The 27,884-nt window shown below is 41.2% G+C and overlaps 2 protein-coding genes across 3 annotated transcripts in view; one reads left to right on the top strand and one right to left on the bottom strand.

Moving 5' to 3' along the window:
• Positions 1-548: 548 nt before the first annotated feature.
• Positions 549-15,812, top strand: lpar2b (lysophosphatidic acid receptor 2b). Of its 2 annotated transcripts, none has more exons than XM_072657642.1 (4): positions 549-1,034; positions 3,641-4,055; positions 5,873-6,129; positions 14,621-15,812. In XM_072657642.1, exons 1-4 carry the CDS (start codon positions 690-692, stop codon positions 14,714-14,716), a joined length of 1,113 nt encoding a protein of 370 aa, XP_072513743.1. In that variant the 5' UTR covers positions 549-689; the 3' UTR covers positions 14,717-15,812. The 2 variants fall into 2 exon arrangements, with proteins under 2 accessions (XP_072513743.1, XP_072513744.1); XM_072657643.1 differs by having other exon boundaries at positions 5,873-6,160; positions 14,640-15,812.
• Positions 15,813-19,536: 3,724 nt separating this feature from the next.
• LOC140535606 (uncharacterized) overlaps positions 19,537-27,884 on the bottom strand; it is a 27,245-nt gene continuing 18,897 nt past the window's right edge. Inside the window, exons 15-22 of the mRNA XM_072657003.1 lie at positions 27,088-27,289; positions 26,625-26,701; positions 25,285-25,458; positions 24,690-24,857; positions 23,338-23,511; positions 23,072-23,245; positions 22,402-22,448; positions 19,537-20,940 (exon numbers count right to left, since the gene is read on the bottom strand). Of these exons, the coding sequence (XP_072513104.1) occupies positions 20,465-20,940; positions 22,402-22,448; positions 23,072-23,245; positions 23,338-23,511; positions 24,690-24,857; positions 25,285-25,458; positions 26,625-26,701; positions 27,088-27,289 (1,492 nt within the window). The 3' untranslated portion in view covers positions 19,537-20,464. The remainder of the gene's footprint in view (positions 20,941-22,401; positions 22,449-23,071; positions 23,246-23,337; positions 23,512-24,689; positions 24,858-25,284; positions 25,459-26,624; positions 26,702-27,087; positions 27,290-27,884) is intronic.

The raw sequence follows: 27,884 nt of genomic DNA, 5'->3' as shown, positions 1-27,884 counted from the left end.
GTGTGTGTGTGTGTGTGTGTTGGACAGGAACAGCAGAGAGAATGTGGAAGATAAAGCTGTGTTTTTGTGGTTCTTCTCTTTTCATGCGGGGAGTGTAGCTCGGCCTGTCCTCTAAACATCCACCAGCACACTACCAGGAGTATAATTCAGACTCAGAGGGGGGGTTCGGTGTGAAAGGCTCGGTTCTAGATAACCTCCCCTGGTCAGAGCTGGAGTTCTACAGTGGAGGTTCTAGATAAGCTCCCCCAGTCAGAGCTGTGGTTCTACAGTGGAGGTGAAGGGAAGCAGACGTCTGAAGCTCTAATAATAAAAGCTCCTCACAGAAAGTTCTTCACCTAATGGTGATGAAGACGCTGCCTGATGCCTGAGACACGGTTCTACCAGAGTTCTGAGAAGAGTTCGGCTCTAGAACCTGCTTTTAGAACCAGATCATTAAAATGGTGGAGGGATACATGCTGCAGGGTGTAGTGCAGCTACAGAAAGTAGTCCCTAAAGAGAACTGCATTAGCTGTGGTTCTGATCCAGATGTTTGTGTGTTCACAGGGTGGAGGAGTCTCGTTCTTGAGGTGTCTTGGAAGATCGTTCTTGGTTTGCTGGAGAAGGCTCAGTGTCAATAAACGCCCCAAACCTCGTCCCACTTGATCACCTTGGATCTCCTCCGCTGGTCCGGTTCTAACAGTTCTCCAGTCATGTCCAATATGGGGATCACAGCCGCGCCCAAACCGGTCTGCTATGACAACGCTACGGTGAAGTTCTTCTACGAGTCGACCGGGAAGAACATTTCGGATACCTGGCGTACGCAGGACTACATCGTGGTGGGACTTGGACTGACTGTGTGCATCTTCATCATCCTGGCCAACATCCTGGTCATGACGGCCATATTTGTTAACCGAAGGTTCCATTTTCCAATCTACTACCTGCTGGGGAACCTGGCCGCCGCCGATCTCTTCGCCGGGATTTCCTACATGCACTTGATGTTCCACACGGGGCCATGGACCCAGAAGCTCACCATATACCAGTGGTTTCTCCGACAGGTACACACACACACACACACACACACACACACACACACACACCACTATCTTTATATGGGTTTCTGTTGACCTTTGTATTTTGGGAAGATTACAGCTAAGTATTACAAAACTAATCAGGATCATCCTTCATCATGGCGTTAGAGCACAGTTGCTATTTCAGAATCAGAATCAGACATACTTTATTGATCCCAGGAAGGAAATTGCAGTTGTTACTGTAGCAACCGTTCATGTAAGAATAAACACACTATAACATAAATGCTCTATAAAATAAAATCAATTTAGGATAAAAAGAGAAAAGAATGAGAAACACTTATGATATTTGAATTTAGTAACTTGAGTAGTGCACAGCTGAACCGTAGTGTCACACTGAGGGAGGAGTTCTAGAGTTTGATGGTCAGGGGTAGGAATGACCCCCTGTGGCGCTCTGTTGTATATTTCGGTGGAATGAGTCTGAATGAGCTCCTGTGTCTCATCACCGTGTTGTAGAACGCCCCTGGCCCCAACGCCCCTGGCCCCAACGCCCCTGGCCCCAACGCCCCTGGCCCCAACGCCCCTGGTTATTATTAATGCATCCATAACGCCTGTGGTGAGCCACTGTGAACGACACAACGAGGCTAAAGAGTTAGCCTCAGTGATCAAGCCGTTTATCAGAGCAGTGGACGCTTCGCTTCCTCTAAACGTAATGACCGACTGCTTATCTGCCTCAGCAGTGAGCGGAAATTGATGTTGGCGAGGCCCAGAGTTTGATGAGTTACTGTTTACTCCAGCAGTCTCCTCTGTGTGACCACAAGGTTAGCTAGTAAGGCTAGGCTCATGCTTGGAGGCTAGCAGCTCATACACTGCTAAACTCTCTCTCTCTCTCTCTCTCTCTCTCACACACACACACACACACACACACACACACACACACACACACACGCACTAAATATTGCTCCTTTTTACGCCTAAATACGAACTATATATCAAGTTTACTCCAAAACCCTAAATACTGCTAATTTAACTCTTAAATCCAAGTAATTATTTCTGCTAAGCGCCAAATTCTGCTCATTCTTACTGCTAGCGGTCAGTCCCCTAACAGACGTCCCCAATAACGGACACTTCCGCCTGGCGCACATTTCCACTCGAATGCTAGGATGAAATCATTAAAATAAAACATAAACTCTCGCCTTCGAGAGGCATTTAAACTTTATTTTTTGCAAAAAAAATCACATCTGAAAACAATATTTGAACCTTTGCTAATAACGTTGTAATCTAGCGCGTCTAGGGCGGAAACGTAATAAAAATCTAAATTCTAATTTGTCATTAAATAAATAAAATTATGTTTAAACATGGAAAATGTCTAATTCAGGAACGTGATTCAGCCTTGTTAGCTAATCATGACTGCTAACAAACACACGGACGAGCCACGGCTAACCAGCTAGCGCTCTATTTTAGATTTAAGTTTCTAAATGTAAAGTAATATCAGACGACTCTTCAGCAGCTTTAGCCTTACCTTTTACTTTTAATGCTACTAGTTACTTTAGAAAGTCAGATTTTAGTTAACTAGGTTGGCTAAGTGGTGCTACAGGCCGAAGCCATGAATCCTAAATAGGGCATCACCCATTTATCTTGTGCACTTTCCTTCAATCGCTCGCCCACTCGCCATTACGGCCTGTGTGTTGTGGAGATCAGCTTGGCGACTAAGTCCGGTAGGTCTAAGTCTAGTGTTTGTTAGCAACGTTAACCTAGCGTCTCCCTCTCTAAACTAAACAAGCACAAGTCAGACTCTAAACATGTCTTAGCTGATTGATGATACTTATCATTTAGGACTCATCATGTCTTAGAAAATAAGCCTTTAGGGAATAAAATCACAGCTGGGATGATCTACTGTAACCAGATCACAGCGTTTAATCTTATTCCTCAAACCACACGTGTCTTACTGCTTAAAGGGGAAGTTCACCCATTTTCAGAATTCTCTGAAAAGCTCAGACTATGAGAAGAGTTTAGTCAGAGTCGGGGGAGTCTCTGTAGAGAAACTGACCCGCTCTGATCTCTCTACAGTGGAGGTGAATACACAAGTCTTCTGAGTTTTATATGGAATGATGATGATGATGATGATGATGATGATGGTGGTAAAATAGTGAATAGAGAATCTGAACTAATGCAGTTCTCTTTAGGGACTACTTTCTGTAGCCGCACTACACCCTGCAGCATGTATCCCTCCACCATTTTAATGATCTGGTTCTAAAAGCAGGTTCTAGAGCCGAACTCTTCTCAGAACTCTGGTAGAACCGTGTCTCAGGCATCAGGCAGCGTCTTCATCACCATTAGGTGAAGAACTTTCTGTGAGGAGCTTTTATTAGAGCTTCAGACGTCTGCTTCCCTTCACCTCCACTGTAGAACCACAGCTCTGACTGGGGGAGATTATCTAGAACCTCCACTGTAGAACTCCAGCTCTGACTGGGGGAGCTTATCTAGAACCTCCACTGTAGAACCACAGCTCTGACTAGGGGAGCTTATCTAGAACCGAGCTCTTCACAGCAAACCCCACCTCTGGATGAGTCCGTTTATGTCTTTACTGCAGAAAATATTAAAAATCTTTAAATCTTCTCTGTATGTTTTCAAAGGGTTTGATTGACACCAGTCTGACCGCTTCAGTCATCAACCTGATGGCCATCGCGCTGGAGCGGCACCAGACCATCTTCACCATGCAGCTGCACAGTAAAATGACCAACCGCCGGGTGTTCCTGCTGATCCTGTGCATCTGGCTGGTGGCCACCCTGATGGGCCTGGTGCCCTCCATGGGCTGGAACTGTGTGTGCAACCTGAAGAAGTGCTCGAAGATGGCGCCTCTGTACAGCCGTGATTACCTGGTGTTCTGGGCCGTGCTCAACCTGGTGAGCTTCACCATCATGGTGGTGGTCTACACTCGCATCTTCATCTACGTCCGGCACAAGAGCCAGCGCATGAGTCAGCACACCACACAGGCCCGGCACAAAGAGACGGTGGAGAGCCTGATGAGGACCGTGTTCGTCATACTGGGTAAGACACTGTTAATTTTAACACTTACCTGACTGACCTTTTTTTAAATTAATAATTAAAAATTAATTATTTTTTCATCATTTTATTTATCTATTCATAATTGTATGTATTTATTTATTTGTAATTTGAACACTCACCTGCCTCAAGTTTATTAATTATTTGTTTATATGTTTATTATTTGGTAATAAAATGTAAATAATTAAGTAAGTAAGTAAGTAAGTAAAAAAATAAAAAGTAAAGTTTACGTAATTAATAATAGAAACTAAGAAACTTTAGAACACTCACCTGGCTAAAGTGGATTATTTATTTATTTATTTATTTATTTACTTATTGAAATTGGAACATGCTGAAATTCTGGTAATTTTAAAACACCTGGCTGAAGTTGAAATTCTGATATAAATTATGACTTATGTCAAAAAATAAATACATATAAATAATGTAAAAACACACCTGAGAGTGAGTGTGTGTGTGTGTGTGTGTGTGTGTGTGTGTGTAACACCCTATGGTGCTATCGTTTCTGCTGGTCATTTGGCTACTGTTTGTTTTACTGTAGAGCTAAGACACACACACACACACACACACACACACACACACACACACACACACACACACACACAGGTTGTTCTGCCTCAAACATGCTCTGACTTGTTTATCCAGCCCTTCTCCATGTTTTTCTTTCTCTCTCTCTCCCTTGCTTGCACACACACACACACACACACACACACACACACACACTCTTGCACATTTTTACCTTCAGATTAAATTCCTCTCCTCTTTAACACTCCCTCCCACTGGGGTGTGTGTGTGTGTGTGTGTGTGTGTGTGTGTGTGTGTGTGTGTGTGTGTGTGTGTGTGTTTTCACTTATGAGTGTGCAGCAGGTTGTTCTGTTGGGACATGCATTCATTACAAAGCACAGAAACTGATCCTACCCTCTTTCTTTACACACACACACACACACACACACACACACACAGCAAGATGGCAGTAATAATAAATATCTATCCAAGCACTGTAATAGCCTCCAGTTCCTGCAGTGACTGTAGCTCCCCCTAGTTAACAGCTGCGGTACCACAGCTGATACTAACATAGTAGAACATAGAATATCTAGAACTTTACTCTAGATACATGCCCTACTACTGTAAGAGCACCGGTTAAACTGGTTGACCAGCATTTGAGTGTGATGGACTGGGTTTTGGTAAAGCAGGTCGTGCTACACTGGTCAACCAGCTTAACCAGCTTCCAGCTTCCTGACCAATAGGAGAGACAAAAGTATTGGGACGCTTGTTCCTTCCTTGTTACTCCTGAAATCAGGGCTATTAAAAGAGCTGATCCTGCTTCTGTTGGAGTAACTGTCTCTACTGTCCAGAGAAGAAGACTTTCTACTAGATTCTGGAGGCGGAGCATTGCTGTGAGGATTTGATTGCATTCAGTGAGGTCAGGATGTTGGATGATGATCACCACCTCACCTCATCATCCCCAACTCTACAACTCATCCCATCAAAAGTACTGGATGGAGCTCCACCACCATCATTCCAGAGAACACAGTTCCTCCACTGCTCCACAGCTCCTCAATGCTGGGGGGCTTTATAAATACCCCTCTAGCCCATGCCTGGCATTAGGCAGCATGGTGTTGAGCTACTCCAGAGAGTCCTATTCTTTTGGCTGTACTTCTTCTCTACAGGGATAAGCTGTGTGTCTGTGTGCACTTGCAACTTAAAGTAGCTGAATGCATTCTTTAGAAGGGGTGTCCACAAACTTTTGGACATGTAGTGTACCTAATGCATGCTCTCTCTCTCTCTCTCTCTCTCTCTCTCAGGGTGTTTTGTGATCTGCTGGACTCCAGGTTTGGTCCTCTTGTTGCTAGATGGGGTGAACTGCGGCTTTGTCGTCTTGAAGTTTGAGAAGTACTTCTTGGTTCTGGCCGAGTTCAACTCCCTGATGAACCCGATCATCTACTCGTACAGAGACCAGGACATGCGGCGCACCTTCAAACGGATCCTCTGCTGCCTGTGTCCTCGCTCCGGCCAGAAGGGGCAGCACGCCGGCGTCCACTTCAACACCCTGGACCAAGAGGTACACTCCGACAGCAACGGGACTCAGATCAGTCACCACGCCGACGCCAAATCCTCCCTCCGCCACTGACTGGAGCAGCGCTAGCGTTCATGTTAGCGTTGGCTAGTTAGCTGGTTAGCTACTAGCACTTCATTTTCAACACGAATAGCAGGGGGAGACGTGAAACCGACAGTTTGCAGATGTGAGGGAGCTAGGAACGGTTCTTCAGCCTGAGAACCTTACTGGGCTAGTTAGCTAGCTCTGATCAGCCATAACATTAACACCACCAATCCCTGAACCCTGATGATCTTCATCTACAGTGGCTCCATCTGTCCAGGGGTGGAGCTACATATGATGAAGGTGTAGAAGGTGAAAAATGGCACAAGTGTAAGAATCTGAGACACTTTGACAAGAACCAAACTGTGATGTTCTAGATAATGACTGGGTCAGAACATCTCCAGAACATCAGCAGGCAGGTCTTGTGGGGTGTTCCTCCTGGTATGCAGTGGTCAGTACCTACCAAAAGTGCTGCAAGGAGGGACAACCAAGGGTCATGGGTATCCAAGGATCTCATTGATGTTCATGGGGACCTGCTGATGTTGGTCGTAGTCCTAGATACCATAGGACACCTCGCCAGGTCAGATCCGTTGGGGCAGTTGGTGCTAATGTTATGGCTGATGGGTGTAAGTAGTCAGGAAAGCAGCTTGGGAAAAATCATACGGCAGAAACCTCGGATCAGACTAGTCTGAGGTGCTGAAATCTAAACATCATTGTTAAAGTGGAATTGAGCTTTGCAGCTTGGAGGAAAGCAACCTTAGATAGGGTTCTTCAGCCCAAGAACCTGCTTAGCTTGCTGCATGTAGTCATTTCACAACTTTTAGGAAAGGAAAACCACTAAACCGAAATCTGAGAAGCTGCTGTTAGCTTTAGCGGTAATGCTTGACCAGTCGTAAAGAAAAAGGCAGCGTAGCGTACGGCCCATGGCTGGAGATCCAAGTGTAACAGGGTTCGGGTCTCCAGAAGAGCTGACCTCGGTTGTGTTGCTAACACTGGTTTGCGCCATTGCCCTCCCAGATTGGAGGTGCCAAAGGCTGGGAATTGCATTGCTTGAGTTAGTCAAGGTGATTGATTGATTGATTGAGTTTAAATTGAGTTTAATTGATTGATTGAATTAAAACCAACTACAACATTTAACTATTAATTTTAATCTTAACCATTTTTAATGTTTCCCAAAACATTTTTGACCCTCTTGAACTGCAGTCCTACGTATAATTGTGCAGAACTGTTTGAATGTAAGCGATTAGCGTTGGGACGATGGCCGTTTCCAGTAGGTGGGTTGCTCCAGTAGGTGGGTTGCTCACGTTTCCAATCATTTATTCCGTTTCTTTTTAGTGTTTAAGTTTAGAAACTGGCTGCATAGAAGAGAGCTGCTACAAAATCTAAATTAGAAATGACAAAAAGGAAAAATGGCGGTTTCTAAATGACATTAAATAAAATTTATATAAAGTGAAGTAAATTAACTAAATCAGCTTTTAATACAATATAAACTTTTTTTTTTTCTTATCTTTTTTTTTAGGAACGTTTTAGCATCTGCCATTCAGAACACTGGCAGAATCCAGTTATCTGAATTTTTTAACTATTATTATATATTTTTATATATTTTTTATATTTTTCTATATATATATATCTTATATATATATATATATATATATATATTACAGCAGTCTAGTGTGGATGTTGTGGAGCCTCGTATGAATGTGTTTTCTAAAGCTCATTAGTGTGAACGAATTTAACTTTTGTACTTTTTATAAAATCCAACTCTCAGCCTGTCTTCACCTTCGCTCGCCGGATCCTCGTGTTTAACCAGCCTAAACGAAATAGAAATGTACCGCTGCTGAAACGCCTCTATAGTTCTCACATACGTCCAGATATACATTCCAGGTTTGGGAATACACTGAATGTCTCAATGCAATTCCATGAGTTGCTTTTTCAGATACTGTTTAATGTTGTTATCTGAGCTCAGTCTGACTGTACAGCGCAAAATCTATTACGGAAATATTTTAATGTGACTTTTTTTTTTTAACATCTCAGTTATTCTCCAGGTCTCCAGGTGGATCTTTGTGTCCATCAAAGGGAGAATAAGTTTCTAGACATTTTAATAGTTAATCAATAAATGGCAACAGTGCAAGCAGACTATACGGGGGTGTTAAAGAGGTCAGGTACTGTACAGATCATGTTATAAGTGTAAATAAGTCATTTTCTGAAACTGAATAAGAAATGTTCACTTATTTACACTTAGAACATAAACATAATATCTGGGGAATTATTAAGATGATATAATAGCTGAGCTGTGAAGGTTGATGGTCATTGATCAAGTAATATTTACGGATTTTGAATATTAACGTCCCACAACTCGGAGGGTGGGGGTGGGGTGGGTTTGTGTATGTATAAATGGGGGGGAAGGGGGAGGGGCATACATGGCGAATACTATAGAAGATATAGGTAATTAGACTATATTTATGCTTATATAGAGTTTTTAATTGCTTTTGATTCTTGCATTCATCCTGCTGTGCTGTAAATGGTGCCAATCTGTCCGTTTTTAATGTTTTCTCTTTTTTCTTTGTTTTTATTTTGTTTTATTTTTGTCGTTTTGCGATCCAGAGGAGGCGACAAGAGTTGGAAGACTCGTGGATAGCTTGTAAATTATCTTGCGCTTCATCCTCATGAACGGATTAAAAAAACAAAGTCAGACTATTCCACTTCGCTGAAAAACCCACTAGACTGTAACTGTTGTGATTATTGATGATGATTGTTTGTTTTTGTATTTTCATTTTTCCCCACATTTCCTTTTCTGCAATTCCTCAATTTTGCTGCAGCTTATCATCTACAACCCCGTAACAGCAGATCTCCGACTGTATTTTGCTGTGTAACTGTCCTGTTGATGCCTGTTCATGTGCTTTTAGCTATGCTAAGTGTAATCCCAGTGCTGAATGGCATGTGTGTGTAGGTCTATATGTGTGTTTACTCATGCTATGACCTTAGCAGCTGTGCTAGCAGGTCTTGTAGCATTCAGTCATATAATGGATGTGTGGAAACTAGCATGCGTAATGCACCCCAGCCTGTGATTAGCTCTGCATTTTTGCTGTTAATGAGCTCCTCTGCGCTCGGGTTCGCAGTGGTGGTCTTCTGAAGTTGAGACGAAGTCATCCTGACCCTCACGACCCAGCGCTAGCAGATGTGCGCTGGCAGATGTGCGGCAGCTCCCTGCTGTGTTTGTCATGCTAGTGTCGCTGTGTGATTAGTTTATGAGCTTGAGTGGACGGACGGACACACACATCACTTAAATATTTACACATCCGTCCTCCTCGGCCGACGCACATGGAAACATTTCAGGGTCGCATGGAATTGTTGCGTTACGCCGAAGCGTCCGCTGACCGCTTTCCGGACGCTTGTTTATTCCCCACCCATACAGCCGCCAATACATCCACCAAGAGGCATGCGCTCATACGGGCTCTCACACCATCTGTAGCTCCTGCCTGGTCAGCCTGTCTGTCTGTCCACACTGACCCCCAACCAGCTACTCCTGCTGAACACCACAGTCTGTCTGTCTGTCTGTCTGTCTGTCTGTCTGTCTGTCTGTCTGTCTCTGTCCACACTGACCCCCAACCAGCTACTCCCGTGAACACCACAGTCTGTCTGTCTGTCTGTCTGTCTGTCTCTGTCCACACTGACCCCCAACCAGCTACTCCTGCTGAACACCACTGTCTGTCTGTCTGTCTGTCTGTCTGTCCACACTGATCCCCAACCAGCTACTCCTGCTAAACACCACAGTCTGTCTGTCTGTCTGTCTGTCTGTCTGTCTGTCTACACTGATCCCCAACCCATTAGGTGAAGAACTTTCTGTGAGGAGCTTTTATTAGAGCTTCAGACGTCTGCTTCCCTTCACCTCCACTGTAGAACCACAGCTCTGACTGGAGGAGCTTATCTAGAACCTCCACTGTAGAACCACAGCTCTGACTGGAGGAGCTTATCTAGAACCTCCACTGTAGAACTCCAGCTCTGACTGGGGGAGCTTATCTAGAACCTCCACTGTAGAACTGCAGCTCTGACTGGAGGAGCTTATCTAGAACCTCCACTGTAGAACTCCAGCTCTGACTGGAGGAGCTTATCTAGAACCAAGCGTTTCACACCAACCCCCCACCCCCTCTGAGTGAGTGTGTTTTAGTGGAAATCCAGCGCCACTCGGGGGAAGAACACGTGTAGGACCGAATGCGTCATGGTTGTGGCTAATTCTCGCCAGTCGTACCTCCACCGCTAGCAGTTCTGAACCCTGGGCCTGAGTGTGTTGCAGTCAGCCTGTCTGTCTGTGCGTGTGTTTCTCATCATGACCCTCGTGGGGGAGGTGTGAAGTGTGGTTTGGTGTAAACATGACTGTTAGCAATCATTTCCTGGCAAGTCTCTGAAAGTGTGAGTGTGGTTTAGCCTTTAGCATCAGTTCACAGGCCCCTCAGCTCTGCACTGCCTCAGTTTCCTGTTGTTTTTGTTGTTTTATGCTAATTATTATTATTATTTTCATGCACAAATGGATTTGTCTTTCTCTAGATTATTATTTTTCCTTTTTTATCCAAAATAAACACGCTTATTAAAGCAGCTTCTGTTGGTCTGTCTTTGGTGTCGCATGCTATTGCTTGTACCCGATCAAATTTACCCCATCCCAAAATGTAGCCGGTCAGCACCGCTGCTACAAAGCTGACTTGGCTAACAGCTCAAGCTACCACATAGCAGCTGTAATTAGCTGCATTTGAGGTTGGGGGAACATTGATGGAGGGTTCAACTTTGCACAAGCTATTGCTTTAGCGCTTTACGGCAGGTTCTGTCTTGTGGTTCTGCCTAACTCGGGCTGGCTCGGTGAAGCAGACGGCTAGTGTAAAATCAGATTAGCTCTTCTGGCACGTTCACCACAGTTACGTAAACAGTCCAGTTATGACTACAGCTAGTTGCTGTGGCTACTAACTGCTAACCATAATTATGTTAGCGGAAAGCGGCCTTCCGCCGATGCTGACGCTGACTCTAGCCCACATTAGGGTCGCAATCCGTCCTGTAAAAAACGAATGGTCCTTTATTTCATTTTTAAGCATTGTGTCCCGTATTGAACCAATTTTGTCCCGTATTTCCATAAATGTCCCAATACTGACGTGAGGAGTGGGTAGAGTCACATCCATGGCTGGACGGCGTCAGTGGAGATGATTACTAGGCTAATTTACTAGAGTAAAATGGGTATAGCTTATTTAATTGAGTAAACTATTGGTTTATTTATTTATTTAATATTCAGTAGTATTAACCTATATAAATATTATATTTGGCCATTCAAAGAACAAATCAATACTAATGGAATAATAGTTAATAATATATCCAATAATATATATGAATAAATACGTTACTTAAGAGAAACATTTATTATTTATTTTATATACATTTCCTAGATTAAAAATGTTTGTAGTCCGGCCCGTGGTGGGCGTCCCTTATTTTCATTTCGGAAAGGTGGTAACCCTAGCCCACATACACCGCTGTGTGCACATGTTTGAGCACCCCTGGTTAAACTTGATGTGTTTAAGTGTAAATAAAGATCTACGTTCTCTACAGCAGTGATCTCCAGCCCTGGTCCTGGACCCGTTTCCCTTGCTTATAGCACACCTTATCCAGCCCCTCCGGAGGTAAAGGTGGTGCGTTCGAGCAGAGAGGCACTAAAACGTGTTGGACAGAGGGAGTTCTTCAGGACCAGGCTTGGGAAACAGTGCTCTACAGAGACACTCCTGCAGATTTGAATACACAGTGTGTTGATTTGCATGCAGGGGTACACACCCGTCTGATCTGCAGAACATTCTGGGTGTGTTTGTGTGGAGGCTTGACTTTGGATCCTCTCATTCTTCACCTCACAGTTGAAGCATTTCTGGAACGTTGTGGTTTGAACGGCCGTCAGTCGGCATTACTCAAACTCTGGGTTTCTGCTGCAGTGCTTTGTAATGTAAACCCCCCATCATCTCCAAACATCTCGCTTCCACAGTAGACCACCATCTCAGGATCCTTAATTCCACGCCTCTATAATAATGCTTTTGTTCAGAATCTTACTGCTGTGAGTTCAAATCCTCCGATCTCCGAAATAGCAGCTTTACCAGAGGATGAATAAAAAAAAAACAAAAAGAAAAAAATTCTGAGCTTTTAATGAAAGTTGGTCCATTCATCATAAAATCTTAATATATGTTTATATAAGTTATGACCACCCCGCTAATGGTAGGCATTGGCCATTGGTCACCATCCTTGTTCGTGTGAAACTAGCGAGACGTGGTGTTTGGGTGATGGAAGGTGGTCATTATAGAGGCTAACTGGTCTTCAGTGGCACATCGATCGGTTTGACCACTTGTCGGAGTCGTCACTCCCCTCTGGCATCAATGGCCCGTAGGGCACCACTGCTATGACCTTGGGAGAACCTCTACACAACAGCAGCTCTAGAACAACCCACTAAGTTAGCACTTTCTGAGATGCTACCACTTAGCCCAGTACCCTATAATCATGAACTTTTGGACATCTGTCAGATCACGTCCTTAGCCCGTGACCATGGTTGTGCACTCTGAATAAATAAGCCAACACCAGTCAGTTGTAGCAAGCAGCAAATTCTGCCATCGGGCCGAGTTGATTCCAAACCAGGGGTGGCTATAATCTTCTGATATGATGGTGTATATAAAGTGACTGTGTGCATACAGTATAAATACCTATATGTAACACTAACATACCTACATACAGTAGGTATATATATATATATATATATATATATATATATATATATATATATATATATATATATATAATGTATGTAATAAGTCATTTTGGAGCTTTTCTATTGGATCATATTCAATTTATCATCAAATTTTGACAAAATATAAATACCACAGACAAGTATTATTCCAGATACTGAAATATGGAGATACAAGGTTTTTTTGTTTGTTAGTTTTTTGCTTTGTTTTTGTGTTTTTTAAGCAGAAAATGTGTTCCAGTGACTTAGCCGCTGTGTGGTTATCTAGGAAAATGAAAGAAAGAGTTAATGGACTTTGGCAATTTGGGCAAATTGTCTAAATGACCTGTTTATTTTGAAAGGTAATTAGATTGTGTAATTCAGATGGAGTGTAGTCTGTTAGAACCCAGCAGTGCACACTGTTCTGAGGAAGGAACACAGATAAGAAAGTTCCTTTTCGAGAAGCTCCGCATTATTTGGTTTGCTGCAGCTGCTGGGAAACTGGTTTCTGGAGAGTTGACATTGGTAGTTTTTCTAAAGTGGGGAAAGAATAACCGTGATGTCTCCATTTCTGTAATCGGTTCTTGATGTTTTCTGCCAGGGGGTTCATTAAACATCGCCCCACTGAAAGAAAGTGCCTGGCCAGCTCAAGCTGGTTTAGCTGGTTAAGCTCTTGGCCAACATTGGGGTTTGATGGTTAAGCTGGTCTACCAGCATGACCAACCTGACCGAACTAGTCAACCAGTATTACCTGGCTTGTTGACTAGCAAGATCAAGATCAACAGTTTCGACCAGATTGGTCAGGTTGGTTGTGTTGGTAGACCAGCTATTCCATTAAACTCAAATGGGGGAAAAAACACAATGCTGGTCAAGAGTTAAACTGGTCAACTGTCTTAACTAGCTGGTTTGCCAGTATGTGAGAAACTGTGGAGTGTTCTTTTTCAAAACAGTTCCAACACAGTTTAGAATTCCTCCAAAGCTCAGACTGTGAGAAGAGTTTATTCAGAGCCGGGGATTTGGTGTGAATCTGAGCTTCACTGTAGAGAAACTGACCCACTCTGATCTCTGTACAGTGGAGGTGAATGTAAGCAGGCATGGGTCACCATGACTACAACACAGATACAGCCCATAATTTATCTCCTATCCAAACCCACCAGTGCAGCTACACGAGTCTTCTGAGTTTTATATGGAATGATGATGATGATGATGATGATGATGAAGGTAAAATAGTGAATAGAGAATCTGAACTAATGCAGTTTTCTTTAGGGACTACTTTCTGTAGCCGCACTACACCCTGCAGCATGTATCCCTCCACCATTTTAATGATCTGATTTTAAAAGCAGGTTCTAGAGCCGAACTCTTCTCAGAACTCTGGTAGAACCGTGTCTCAGGCATCAGGCAGCGTCTTCATCAGCATTAGGTGAAGAACTTTCTGTGAGGAGCTTTTATTAGAGCTTCAGACGTCTGCTTCCCTTCACCTCCACTGTAGAACCACAGCTCTGACCAGGGGAGGTTATCTAGAACCTCCACTGTAGAACTCCAGCTCTGACCGGGGGAGGTTATCTAGAACTCAGTGTTTCACACCAAACCCCCCCCACTGTGAATGACTCTGGAAAAACTGATTTTTTTACAAATGTAGATGTTAGCATTGCAGTATTACAGATTTCACACTGTGTGTGTGTGTGTGTGTGTGTGTGTGTGTGTGTGTGTGTGTGTATACAGGCCCATAAGAGCCATGGAGCCCCAATGGGACACTCAAACGGGACTCAGCTGGTTCTGCAAGATGCTAAGGATCTTCAAAACTGCAGTGAGAGCTGAGCGCTGATGAAGTGAAGCTGCTGAGATCATTAATGTAGCACGAACTGCTCACTTGTCACAGTATTAGTGCAATTAGACCCAACCTAAACCTAGAGTATGGCCACTCATCTGCTACTGCTTGGACGTTCTTGGACCATCTTTGGGGATAAACAGAAAAAACGCACGTACAGTGTGTGTGGACTAGCTTAGCACTATAATAAACATAATATTTAATCTAATTAAAATCACCAACTGACTCATATTAACTGTTAACTCACCGTTAATTTACCTCCCCTTTACCTCAGAAGTACCCTACGTCAAGTTTGGTGTCACTGGAGCTACAAGGCCAGTGTAGCTACCAAGTATCAGGAGCTTAGCTTAGCATAACACCTAGTATAACACGCCACACTGGGGGCCTAAACCATCCCACACTCTTCTCAAACCATGTGGAGGTGTTCTCCGTAAGCTCTGATGGAATTGCTTATGTGGTTTATGATACTCTCTGTGTACTGATGGTTATCTAGAACATGGCTTAAGAACATGCTAGCATAGCTAAAAAATATATATAATAAAACAACAGCAGCAGCCTACACCAAATTTTCCATCTTTTTAATGTGAATCATCTCCACAAGCAATGACTGATTACTTTTTAATCAGGTGTGCTGTTCTGTATGACTCCAGTCTTATGAAAGAGCGCCCCCTACTGGCTCCCCAAAGGAATTCGTGGCCACATGTGGCCTATGTGATTTTTAGCACAGCTCAGCAAATCACATTTGGGCAGCTTTTTTAGTTTTAAGGTTTATATTAGAATTATTGTTTTACATTGTCGTAAGTTTGGGTACGACTGTTCCAATGAAATATACTGTGGTGTGTAAATAAGTTAATAATCCTTTAAATCCTTTAACTTAAGGAAACTGTAATATATGAGTTATCTGCACATTTTAGACACACTTTTCACACAATTAATGTTTAAATCAGTTATTTTAAACTATATCAGAATCTTTGCACAGGCCATATTTGCTAATTTAATAAATAAACAGTAATTCTGTATTAAAATGTGCAGAAATGTGACTTAATTTACACTTATTCATACGGTTTGATCAGGGGTTCCTAAACTTTTGCACACAAATCAGTATGTGTATGTAATCTATCACTAGTTTAAGATGAACCAGTGATAGATTACATACACATACTGATTCGATACTAAATCGCAAGTCTTAAATCGTAAGTCTTTTATGTGATGCACTTAAAGCTTTTTGGGTTTAAAAAAGTATAAAAGCATTTTAAAGGTGTATAAGTAAAACATTGAAAGGATTTATTTTTATAATCTTTTTTTTAATAAAGATGAAAAATTGAGTCAGATTTTCTTATTTTTAATCATTTAACAATAATTATTGCATATTTAACAGCTTAATTACACTCTTGCATATTTGCTGTTGATAAACATTCGCCATTAATCTACTGAATTAATGTAAATACAGCAGCAGAATTACTGTTACGTTAATAATCATGGATGAAGCAGAAGTCATTAATCATTTATCATTTATAATTTTCAGTTTTATGCAGTTGAACTTGTTCCGGATGTTCTGTGGATGCAGTCCTGACTGGGTCTTAACTGGGTTTCAGTCCCGTTTCAGTCACTTTTAACTGAACGCTTCTCAACACTCATTTTAATGTTGAATTCATTATGATTTATTATAATGAATATGCATGAGCTGCCTCTCTCCTCCTGTTTGAGGGGAACTCATTTGAGGGAGAATCTCTTTAGCGGCTCTAGAACTCTGCTGGTGTTGTCAAGTGACCGTTTCCTTAGAGACAAGGACCTTTTCCGGCCGCTGCCTGGCGACAGCTTCCTTAGAAACGGAGTCTCCTTCCTGCGGTTGCCTAGAGACAGTTTCCTAAGAAACTGCAGAGATTTCTTTTTCTTCTTTTTCTTTTTGAACAGCGCCTCTCTCAGGCCATCAAAGGACACTGCAGATTCAGCTCTGGATTTTTCCTCCCTACTGAACAAACCGGCTTTAGAGCTGGAGACGCCCATTCCCCTGTAACAGAGCAACACCGTCACATAGAACATACACCCCATAACATACACCCCATAACACCCCATAATATAAACCATAACATACATCATAACACACACACCATAATACACCATAACACCCCATAATATAAACCATAACACACACCATAACACCCCCATAATATACACCATTACACACCATAACATAAACCATAACACACATCATAACACACATCATAACACACACCATAACACACATCATTACACACACCATAACACACATCATTACACACACCATAACACACACCATAACACACCATAACATAAACCATAACACACATCATAACACACCATTACAAACCATAACATAAACCATAACACACATCATAGCACACACCATAACACACCATTACATAAACCATAACACACATCATTACACACCATAACACACACCATAACACACATCATTACACACCATAACACACACCATAACACACATCATTACACACCATAACACACACCATAACACACCATTACATAAACCATAACACACATCATTACACACCATAACACACACCATAACACACATCATTACACACCATAACACACACCATAACACACATCATTACACACACCATAACACACACCATAACACACATCATTACACACCATAACACACACCATAACACACCATTACATAAACCATAACACACACCATTACAAACCATAACACACACCATAACACACACAATTACACACCATAACACACCCCATAACACACCATTACACACCATAACACACACAATTACACATCATAACACACACCATTACACACCATAACACACATCATAACACACACCATTACACACCATAACGCACACAATTACACACCATAACACACACCATTACACACCATTACAAACCATAACACACAATTACACATCATAACACACATCATTACACACATCATAACACACACCATAACACACCATTACACATCATAACACACACCATTACACACCATAACACACATCATAACACACACCATTACACACCATAACGCACACAATTACACACCATAACACACACCATTACACACCATTACAAACCATAACACACAATTACACATCATAACACACATCATTACACACATCATAACACACACCATAACACACCATTACACACCATAACACACATCATAACACACATCATTACACACATCATAACACACACCATAACACACCATTACACACAATTACACACCATAACACACATCATAACACACATCATTACACACATCATAACACACACCATAACACACACCATATTCATATTATTCATGTACAGATACTGTAGACAGTGAGTGATGACCACTTACCCGATGTGTAGAGTGTGTGCAGAGTGTGAAGTGTGTGTAGAGTGTGTGAAGTGTGTGTAGAGTGTGTAGAGTGTATTGAGGGTGTAGAGTGTGTGAAGTGTGTGTAGAGTGTGTAGAGTGTGTGAAGTGTGTGTAGAGTGCGTCTTTCTCTGAAGTGTTTGTGTTTCTTCCTTGTTCCAAGAAGCTGATCAGGATCAAGAGGTTACACAACTGCACACACACACACACACACACACACACACACACACACACACACACACAGGTATGTGCTATTTAAACAGGTGCAGCAGAATCCAGCTCTCAGTTCACTCCTCGGACAGAGACGGAGAGTCACAGTGGGGCTGTTCAGTCCTGTCCAGCTGGACTGATGCTCACATCAGACCTGTCCAACGTGTGTGTGTGTGTGTGTGTGTGTGTGTGTGTGTGTGTGTGTGTGTTCTTCAGTAATGACCACCCGCTCGTATGCGAGCATTCCTGAGCACATGACTGGGTTCTGCTGGTCCAGGTAGATGGGTAGATGCAGCACAGGTGAGTCAGAGCCGGTCAGTCTGCATTCCTCTTAACCTGCAGTTTAGCCTTAGCGCTGCTGTGTCCTCCTCGTTAGTGTAGTGTAGTGGACAGTATCTCTCACACAGGGGACACACCGGGGTTCGATTCCCCGACGGGGAGACACAAAGTTTAATACCCAGTATAGGAACCATGTCTATGCCCTCTCTAAAAACAGCTCATTGGGGCAGTGGTGCTCAGCGGTCAGAGCTCTGGGCTATTGATGACAGGGTTGTGGGTTCGAGACCCGGGCTCGGCAAGCCGCCACTGGTGGGCCCTGTTGAGCAAGGCCCTTTACCCTCTCTCTGCTCGCCGGGCGCTGGAGTTGTCGGCCCACCGCTGTGTGTGTGTGTGTGTGTGTGTGTGTGTGTGTGTGTGTGTGTGTTCACTACCCCTAGTTCACTAGTGTGTGCTGTGCATAGTACAGTGACAGATACTGACCCTTTACCTTTATATACACTGAGGGAAAGGCTCTGATCACGGTCCGCTCACACCGAACATCGAGTTACAGCTTCATCTAATAAAATACATTTAAATAAAATCTAAATTCAGTATAAAATAATAACAAATATGAATAAAATAGCCGTATATAAACTAGATTTACGCTAAATACACACGAAATGTACAGTGCAGGGATGAGCCGTCAAGTGTAAAGTGTTACATACTGTTGTGCAACTGAGCAGAGGGTAGTAATTATTATAATATAAAGGTAAAGGTGAGTGAAAAATGTAGGTGTATAATCCCTCACTGTAGAAAATACACTAATATACTCAAAATAAGAATACACACACACACACACACACACACACTGTTTAAAACATACAGCTTAATATACATCTAAAATGTTTCCATCACTATTTTTGTTATTTTTTTTAAATAATGTCTAGAACGCATCCATTTATACATGCACATGTTTTTATTCAATTAAAGTTATTTTACACTTTTACAAACAGAAAGTAAAAAATACACTGTAAAAAATTATCAAAATAATCAAGAAATAATTCAGAAAAAAACAGAACAATAAAATGAAATAATACAGGACATCAAATACAAAAAACTACAAAAACAACAAAACCATAAACGTTTACATCCATACAAACATTCATCATTTTAATAATAATAATAATAATAATAATAATAATCGTGATACAGTGAGTAAGTTTCCACTTTTCCAGTAACGGACTAGATTTTATAATGGGTGGAGTGTGTTCTTTGAATAATCTTGTATTGCAGGAGCCTTTGGTCATGTTACATTTACATCAGTCATGAAACTAAAATCTCTATTATTTGTTCATTTGTAACAAATTAATGTTGATACAGTTTGAGTTTTAATCGTAATTACTGTTTAATTAAATCTAGGCACGTTTTAGTAAATGTTTGGATATTTAGATTCTTCTGTGTCTTTAATGCATATTTTATTTATATGGACTCAAATATTCTCAGAATATTCTTCTATTTTTCAAATATTATTCTATTCATAAAGAAATGTTGACTAAAAGTCTTTACAATTTCATAACTTTATGTTTCAGGGTTGTAGCAATTTCTTCACTTTTAAAACAACCTAATTTGTTATGATTTTACCCGTATTGTATTATAATTTTATTCAGAGTTCCGTTTTGTGAATAAATAGTTAATCTTGTGTAGTTCTGACATTATTCTCATGGACTTTTTTGGGATTTTGCAGAATTAATTTGGATTTTGGAATTATGGAATATAATATTACCAATACACTCCAATGTCGGAATGGATCAAACAGCCTGGAGGAAAAAAATATGTAATATTTCTTTCAGTAAAAAAACTAAAATTGGAAACGTAGAAAAACTAACTAACGTGGCGTTAAGGACTGCACTGAAACAACATTACATCTCTCGTTTTGTAATTTTACATATGGATACAGGGGCTTCCTGAACCTGTGCTTAAGTGTGTGCAGGTAAATGAGCTTATCAGATTTTGTAATCTGATGCTGATCCTGATCAGACAGGACTCTGTAGAAGGACAACGTGCCAGCAGGCCAGTCCAGATAGATTCCTACTCTCTGGGGGGTGGAGTCTGCACTACGCCCCACGCTCCTGAGCGCTTCATGGGTGCTTCCTGCTTGTGTTTCTAACCAGTATTGATTAAAACTGTAACAGCTGTTCTTAGAGCTTTTGTATTTCATCCCAAAATCAATGTTCGTTTTCCACTCGACTTGCCAGTAGAACTTCTCCTGTTCATCAGCAAAGCCGCTCTGGACCAGATGGTTTGCCCACTTCTTAACGTCTTCTGGACTCGCTATTTTCAATTTCCCAAAACAAGAACCATCTGAAAAATAGAGAAAGTGCATATCCAAGTCCACATCAAAGGCTTCATTCATTTGTTAAAGCTAATTCAAATACCTCGGCTCTGCAAATCTGTAAATACATAATACACACATCTACATTTGACTCGTATTACAGAGGAGGGCCAGTGTAGTGTTAGGAGTCCTGGTGACTATGGTGCACTACACCAATAAGAGTCCTTGGGCAAGACTCCTAACACTACACTGACCCACCACTGCATAGTGGGTCAATGTAGTGTTAGGGTTTGATTCCTGGGCTGGGGGGCTATCCTGCGCTATACCAATAAGGGTCTTTGGGCAAGACTATGTAGTGGTGGGCCAATGTAGTGTTAGAAGTCTTGCCCAAGGACACTTATTGGTGTAGCGCAGGATAGCCAGGCCACCCAGCCCGGGAATCGAACCCCAGTCTCCCATGGTGTGGTAGCTCACTGGCAGGTTGTGGTGTTATCTGTTGCATCACACCAACCACACAACATACACACCTGCATTTTCCCCAAAAAATGCTCCTCCTAATGACTTTACCCTTATGGAAATCTGATATTTTGTCATAGGATATGCATATTTTACAAGTTATAGATAAGTTATAGATTTAAAATATATGCACATATATATATGGTAGGTATCATATTGACCACATATGTATAATATATAGACCATGCCCATGTTGTTGATTGGAAGATAAGCGTATAAATGTGGTAAACATTTAAGTAACTATCAATTCTTGTACATATGTGTCAAATATGCATAATATTTGTCTAAAAACACCTTTTATTGTTATAACTGACCTGGCATGCTAAAATCACACAAATGTAATCAGACGTATAGAACGCTTTCTAAGCACAATCAATTGATACAGTACTTTTTTTTAATCGAAATATCGTCTGGTGACTTTGTTGGAAGCTACAGACACTACAAATTTCGAATGAGACTTGTGGTGTTTTAACCAATCAGAAGTGACGCTTTAAGAAACACTAACAGTGATGTATAAAACAGATTATCTCAGTTGCAACACCAAAATGTTCTCCAGGGCTCCATTTTAGACCCACTTACATTTCCGTAATGTTGCATTAATTCATGCGCAGGGCAGTAGCTTTCACTGCTGTGCTAATTACAAATTCATCAACTGGATGTGAGGCCTGAATTATATGTAAAGGAAGGAATGAAACAAGTGAATAACAGTAGTTTTTCACTTTCATCCCCTCGGTTTTAGACTAAAGCTTTTATATTTCCTGATTCTAGTTCTAGTTTATGTTAATTTGGCTACCAGTTCACTTCAGAGTAGTGAAATATCTTAAATTCACAGAATTTTACAATCCAATCCATTATATCTGCTTTAATCACAAGAATGCATGTAGTGCAAATGACCATCCATTGATACAGTGACCAGAATTAGCCAAGAGAAGCATCCCCAGTATGAATTGTGTACTACACTGAACGCTACTTACATTTAAAGAGGCCTGATTTTATTCTGTGCTCCCCACAGTTCTTCAGCCTGCGGATAAAATGAGAGAAAACGAGAAAAGCTTTAAGAGTTTTGCAAAGAAAATAAACAACAACAACAATAATAATAATATTAATAATAATAATAACTCCCCATCTTTAGCCATAAATATACACAGACAAGTATGAAGTACTGGAGACCCGGACTTCAGTAAAAGTACAGAAAAGTACTGCTTCTTTAAGCTCCGTACTTAAGTGGACGTACTAAAGTAACATTCTTTGTACCTAAGTATCGCAAGTAGTTTATTCTAAAAAGTACTACTTAAGTACTGACAGTAAAAGTACAGTACTGTGTTCTGTAGTTCTTACAGTCAAAAGTTTGAGTATCAGTGTTTATATTATCTCAAATGCTCAGACTTAAGGACTGTCACAAAAAACAGCGCCATCTAGCGCTCTGGAGGTGATAATGTGGGTTTGCAATGATTCATACTGTTTTTATTATAATTGTAATGAGTAACGATGTAGCACGTGAACAATGTAATGAAGTAAAAGTATTAAACATAGGAGTAGGAGAAAACAATACTCCAGTAGATACAGATGCAGTATTTTAGTACTTTAGTACAGTAGTTCAGTAGCTCTTCCTCTGTACTATACATCTCTGATTACTCAACATACCTGAGGGTCTCCAGTTTGCAGTCTGGATCCTCCAGTTTAGCAGAGAGCAGCTTCTGTCCTGATTCTCCGGGATGATTATAGCTCAGGTCCAGCTCTCTCAGGTGAGAGGGGTTTGAGTCCAGAGCTGAAGCCAGAGAGGAACAGCCATCCTCTGTGATCATACAGCCGGACAACCTAATCATGTACAACGCAAACAGCGATCAATTAAGCTGGTTTACAGAAATCCCATGCTGTTGTATGTGTTTATGTAAAAATCATCATGAGACCTTAAAGTCTGCAGTTTACAGTGTGGGTTCCTCAGTCCATTAGAGAGCAGCGTCACTCCCGAGTCTCCCAGGTCATTGCTGCTCAGGTCCAGCTCTCTGAGCACTGACCAGTCTGAGCTGAGAGCTGATGCCAGTGCTTCACAGCTACCTCCGGTTAGACCGCAGTAGCCCAGCCTGGAAAAATGCTCTTCAATGATTATACTGGTAGAAACTAACGGACACTGAGAAACTAAGGTCCATTATTTTCCTAATAAACGATTTATTAAATACATGATCGACCCTGTTATTCTACAATGTCTCCTTAAAGGGAAAGAAATTATGTTTTAAAAGGATAAATAAAAAGACATAGACCAGCAAAAGTTTCAAAAGTATTGACCTTCATCACTCAGGTAGATGTAAGTGGAGATACGAGGGTTTAAAAGACTTCTATAGAAGATGGAGCTTTAAGCTTTTTACTCCAGTAAAAGTGTAAAAGTACTGGTTTCAGAACGACTTTTAAAGTCAAAGTAATGGAAGGAAAACAAAGGCTGAAAGCTTAGGCCGCGCCACAGGGGTCTATAGTGCACTACTCACTGCAGCTCTCTTGAGTCTCTGCCACGGACACAGTCTTCATACTAGACTACAGACGTCTGCTGTGAGCTCGCTGGAGAGGGACGGGACGTGTGCAGGTGTGATGGATCTCTGATAAACCAATAGGGAGTCAGAAAGGTGTATGTTTATACTTCTCATCCAATCAGGATCAGACTCTCACTTTCCGGATGGAGAGATTTATCTGGAGAGGGTTTTTATTGATGACGAGCCGGAATGAAAACAAAGGGAAATGAAATAGGAGGAACGAGGCTGATTTTAACATGTAAGGACGAGAAAGTTCAGATAATTGAGGGAAAATGTGAGAAGTAGAAGTAAATAATTACTCCAGTAAAGTTTAGATAAGCAACATTTCTACTGAAGTAAAGTAATGAAGTATCTGTACTGCGTTACTTGTCACCTCAGCAGACCAATCAAGTTGACCCGTCAAATATATTTACATAAATCTGGGTCTTAACCTTTAATGAACAAGCTGAAGACGACTGTGGCAAGTCCCTGAGGCATGGGGAAGAAGCCTTGAAGGTCTAGAAGATGAGGTTATATGCTATGGTCTACATGGAGCAATACATAAAGGAATTATTGGTATTATTGACAATTATGAATACTTGAAGTTTAATTTCATCATTTGAAAATAATGTAAAATATTTGATGCTATTATATAAACACACTGCTGCTACTAAAAACACCATGAGTGTATGGCATGTATTCTACTACATTTTTTAATAAATGAGAAACAGACTGTGTATGTGTACTGAAACACATACTGCAGTATTTGTAGCTGGTTTGGATGAGTGAGTCCTCTAGCGAGAAGCTGAATTCCTGTGTCTCCAATGCTGCAGCCATCCAAATGCAGCTCTCGCAAGTGGGAGCGATGCAGAACCTTAGCCAACGTAGTGCACGATTTCTCTGTGATTTTACAGCAGGAGCTTAATCTGTAGAAAGAAAGAAATGACAAATGCTACAAGTGAAAAATGTGACCAAATGCATATACATATACATTTTCACAAATTATATATATATATAAATTGCTATTTAGCAAATGCTAAAAGTGAAAAAATATATAAATGAAAGATTATTCTATATAATTATATATATATTTATAAATAATTAGTGGAAACCACAGTGAACATATATGCATTTGGTCTCATTTGGTCTTTTTCATTTATCATTATATATAGAAAGTCTGTGTATGGTCTCATAATACGACTCTAGCTGAAAAGAGCTCAGTATTAGTATTAAAACAGTATTGGTAGTACGATTTCTCTGAAATTAAAAACCTTCGCCCAGACCCTGAGTTTTTGGGACTCCAGCAGCTTAAGCTTCACCTTTTGATCCTGAGAGATTGAACCCACAGCTCACCTGAGCTTCTCCAGCTCACATTTCGAGTGTTCCAGTTTCAGATAGACTTTCTGGATTCCACTGTCAGTCAGATCGTTGTAGCTGAGATCCAGCTCTTTTAAACCTGAACTGGTTGATTGTAGAGCTGATGCCAGGGCTTCACAGCTGTAGTTCTTAAGACTGCAGTTGCTTATCCTTAGAGAGAAAAGATTTATTACACTGTGCTACTAAAATAAACTAAACTAAACTAAAATAAAATAAAATACAATACACATAGCCGATGCACAAATGCACTTGTTTTTATAATTTAGCATTAGAGCAATTAAAACATGCAGTGTGATCTGGATCTGAGCTTGCACAGTATATTACAATATGTGAAGAATGTTAAATTACTGCTGAGTTTAGAGCAGTATGGTGCCTTTATTATTTTTTGTGCATTTCTCAGAAATCATAACTTGTGTTCTTGCTTCAGTTTCTGCTCCAATGATGATTCATACTGGTGAGCACTGTTTTACATCTGACAGTACTGTTCCCCACTTTACTCTCTTACATTACACAGAATTCCCTGTTAAAATGAGCAAAACAGCTGGTGATCAACGTTCTTTACTGCCTGCCCTAACTGTCCACCGCCAGAAGAGTAACAGCACAGATGCTATACTGCAGTACGAATGTGTAAAGATGAGCCACACATGCTCTTCAAAAGGCCAGCCAAAGTGTGGAGAAAAAAAGCATCTGCTCATGATTCAAAACACACAACCTCATCTGTCAAACATGGTGGCGGTAGTGTCATGGCTTGGGCTTGCATGGCTGCTTCTGGAATGGGCTAGCTCAGCTTTACTGATGATGCAACTCCTACTGGATGCAGCAGAATGACTTCAGAAGTCTCCAGAGAGCAATTTACCTATAATCTAATCTAATAAATAATTAGGAGGAATTGAACCTAAATGAAGCAGAACTTCGGAGTCTTTTATCTGAAATTCAGCAGCGTTCATGTAAACATGGAGCTTCCCTTAGCGAAATTTGAATACTTGCAAGCAGCATTTTTAGTAAGTAATGTTTGTCATATATATATATATATATATATATATATATATATATATATATATATAATTTATTCAAATAAATTCCTTATGCAAAGACATAATTTAGGGACACTTTTTTGGCGTCATTTATTTTTTGACTTTCAGTTGAGTAAAAATGGGTGTTTAATGGTTATCGAAGTTTCTTATAAAAATGAGTTGCTTTTGCAGTTCTGTACGACATATGACCGATCTTAAGGAAGGGCGGATAAAAATATCTGTGTACATTTAATATAATTTACAGCAGAACGTCTGATTACGATTTCTTTACGACACACTTACGTAAAAGCGTACGGTTGACCATGCGGGCCCAGCAGGGCGGCGCGTATCACTTCAGCCCAGGCTTCATCATTTGTTGTCTTGAAGCAGAACAGATGGAGAATGTGATGAGTATAAATACGCTTTGGAGTCAATACTTAAAGTTTCCTTACTAAACAATTCAGCTACACATCTGGCAAAAAGCCCAGGGAGCACATCTGCATTTCTGTTGCATTATTATCTGCATTATTATTGATGTGACTTGGGAAAGCTAAGCCTACAATTTTTGTGGCGTGAACGATTATGCAATCAACAGAACTGACGGACAAAATATTCCTAATATTCCTAATAAATCCAATAATATTGACAAATCATACAGAATTATGCAGCTCTCTCAATTCCGATCTCAGATTTGAGGTTAGACCGTCGCTCCAGCAGAATCTAAACAATCCAGTGATCCAACAATGAACCTTCTGACAGAACTTACCCTCTTAGACTGGATGAAGTGGCTCAGAAAATGTGTAACGTCAGTAAAATGAAGCTCTTTAAGTCTGAATCCCGGAGCCCTTAAAGCTTCCAGAAGCTGGTGGTTTTCCATGAACCAACCATTGCTGAATTCCAGCTTTTCCAGGTGTGAGTTTGCCGACTCCAGGGCAGAAAACGCAGCCATGGCTTGAAAGGGACTGAGCCTGTTAAACACACACAGTTCATACATGTTGCAAATATTCATCAATTCATCTCCGATAATGAATACCACACTCCAGATCAACCTGCTGTGAACGGTCCACCATCTGAATAACACCTGGACAACAGGTTGAGAACTGACCAGTGATGAATGGGGTAGAGTCGTAATGACATTGTAGGACTGTTGGAGGCTTCTTTACTCATCCTGAGGTTCTGCTGTTGGACTGAACTTGGTAGGACATCCTGCCGAGGCCATGTATATTGGTGGAGCGTCTGATTTCTAACTGTTCTGAGATCTGTTTGAACCCCTTCCATCTACAGTCTCCTCTGCATCTCCACCCTTCTTTCTGAAGGCCTCAGAGAGCTCTCTGGATCTGGCCATGATGGTGATCTTCTTCACCGCTCACTTCACTTCAACCATCAATCCAGAGCAGACCAGACTAAACGTCTGAGGTTTAAATCAGACACTAAGACTCCTCCAGAATCCAGAACAATGTTCTGAGTGTACCTTCAAGTTGTTGGACCTTCAAATCAATCAGATGGATAATAAAGCACCTGAGGGGCTTGATTAGGTGACTTGGATTAGGTCTACACTTCAAC

Source organism: Salminus brasiliensis, chromosome 15 (assembly GCF_030463535.1).
Source record: "Salminus brasiliensis chromosome 15, fSalBra1.hap2, whole genome shotgun sequence".
NCBI lineage: Eukaryota > Metazoa > Chordata > Actinopteri > Characiformes > Bryconidae > Salminus > Salminus brasiliensis.
This window is presented reverse-complemented; position numbering and strand designations above follow the sequence as displayed.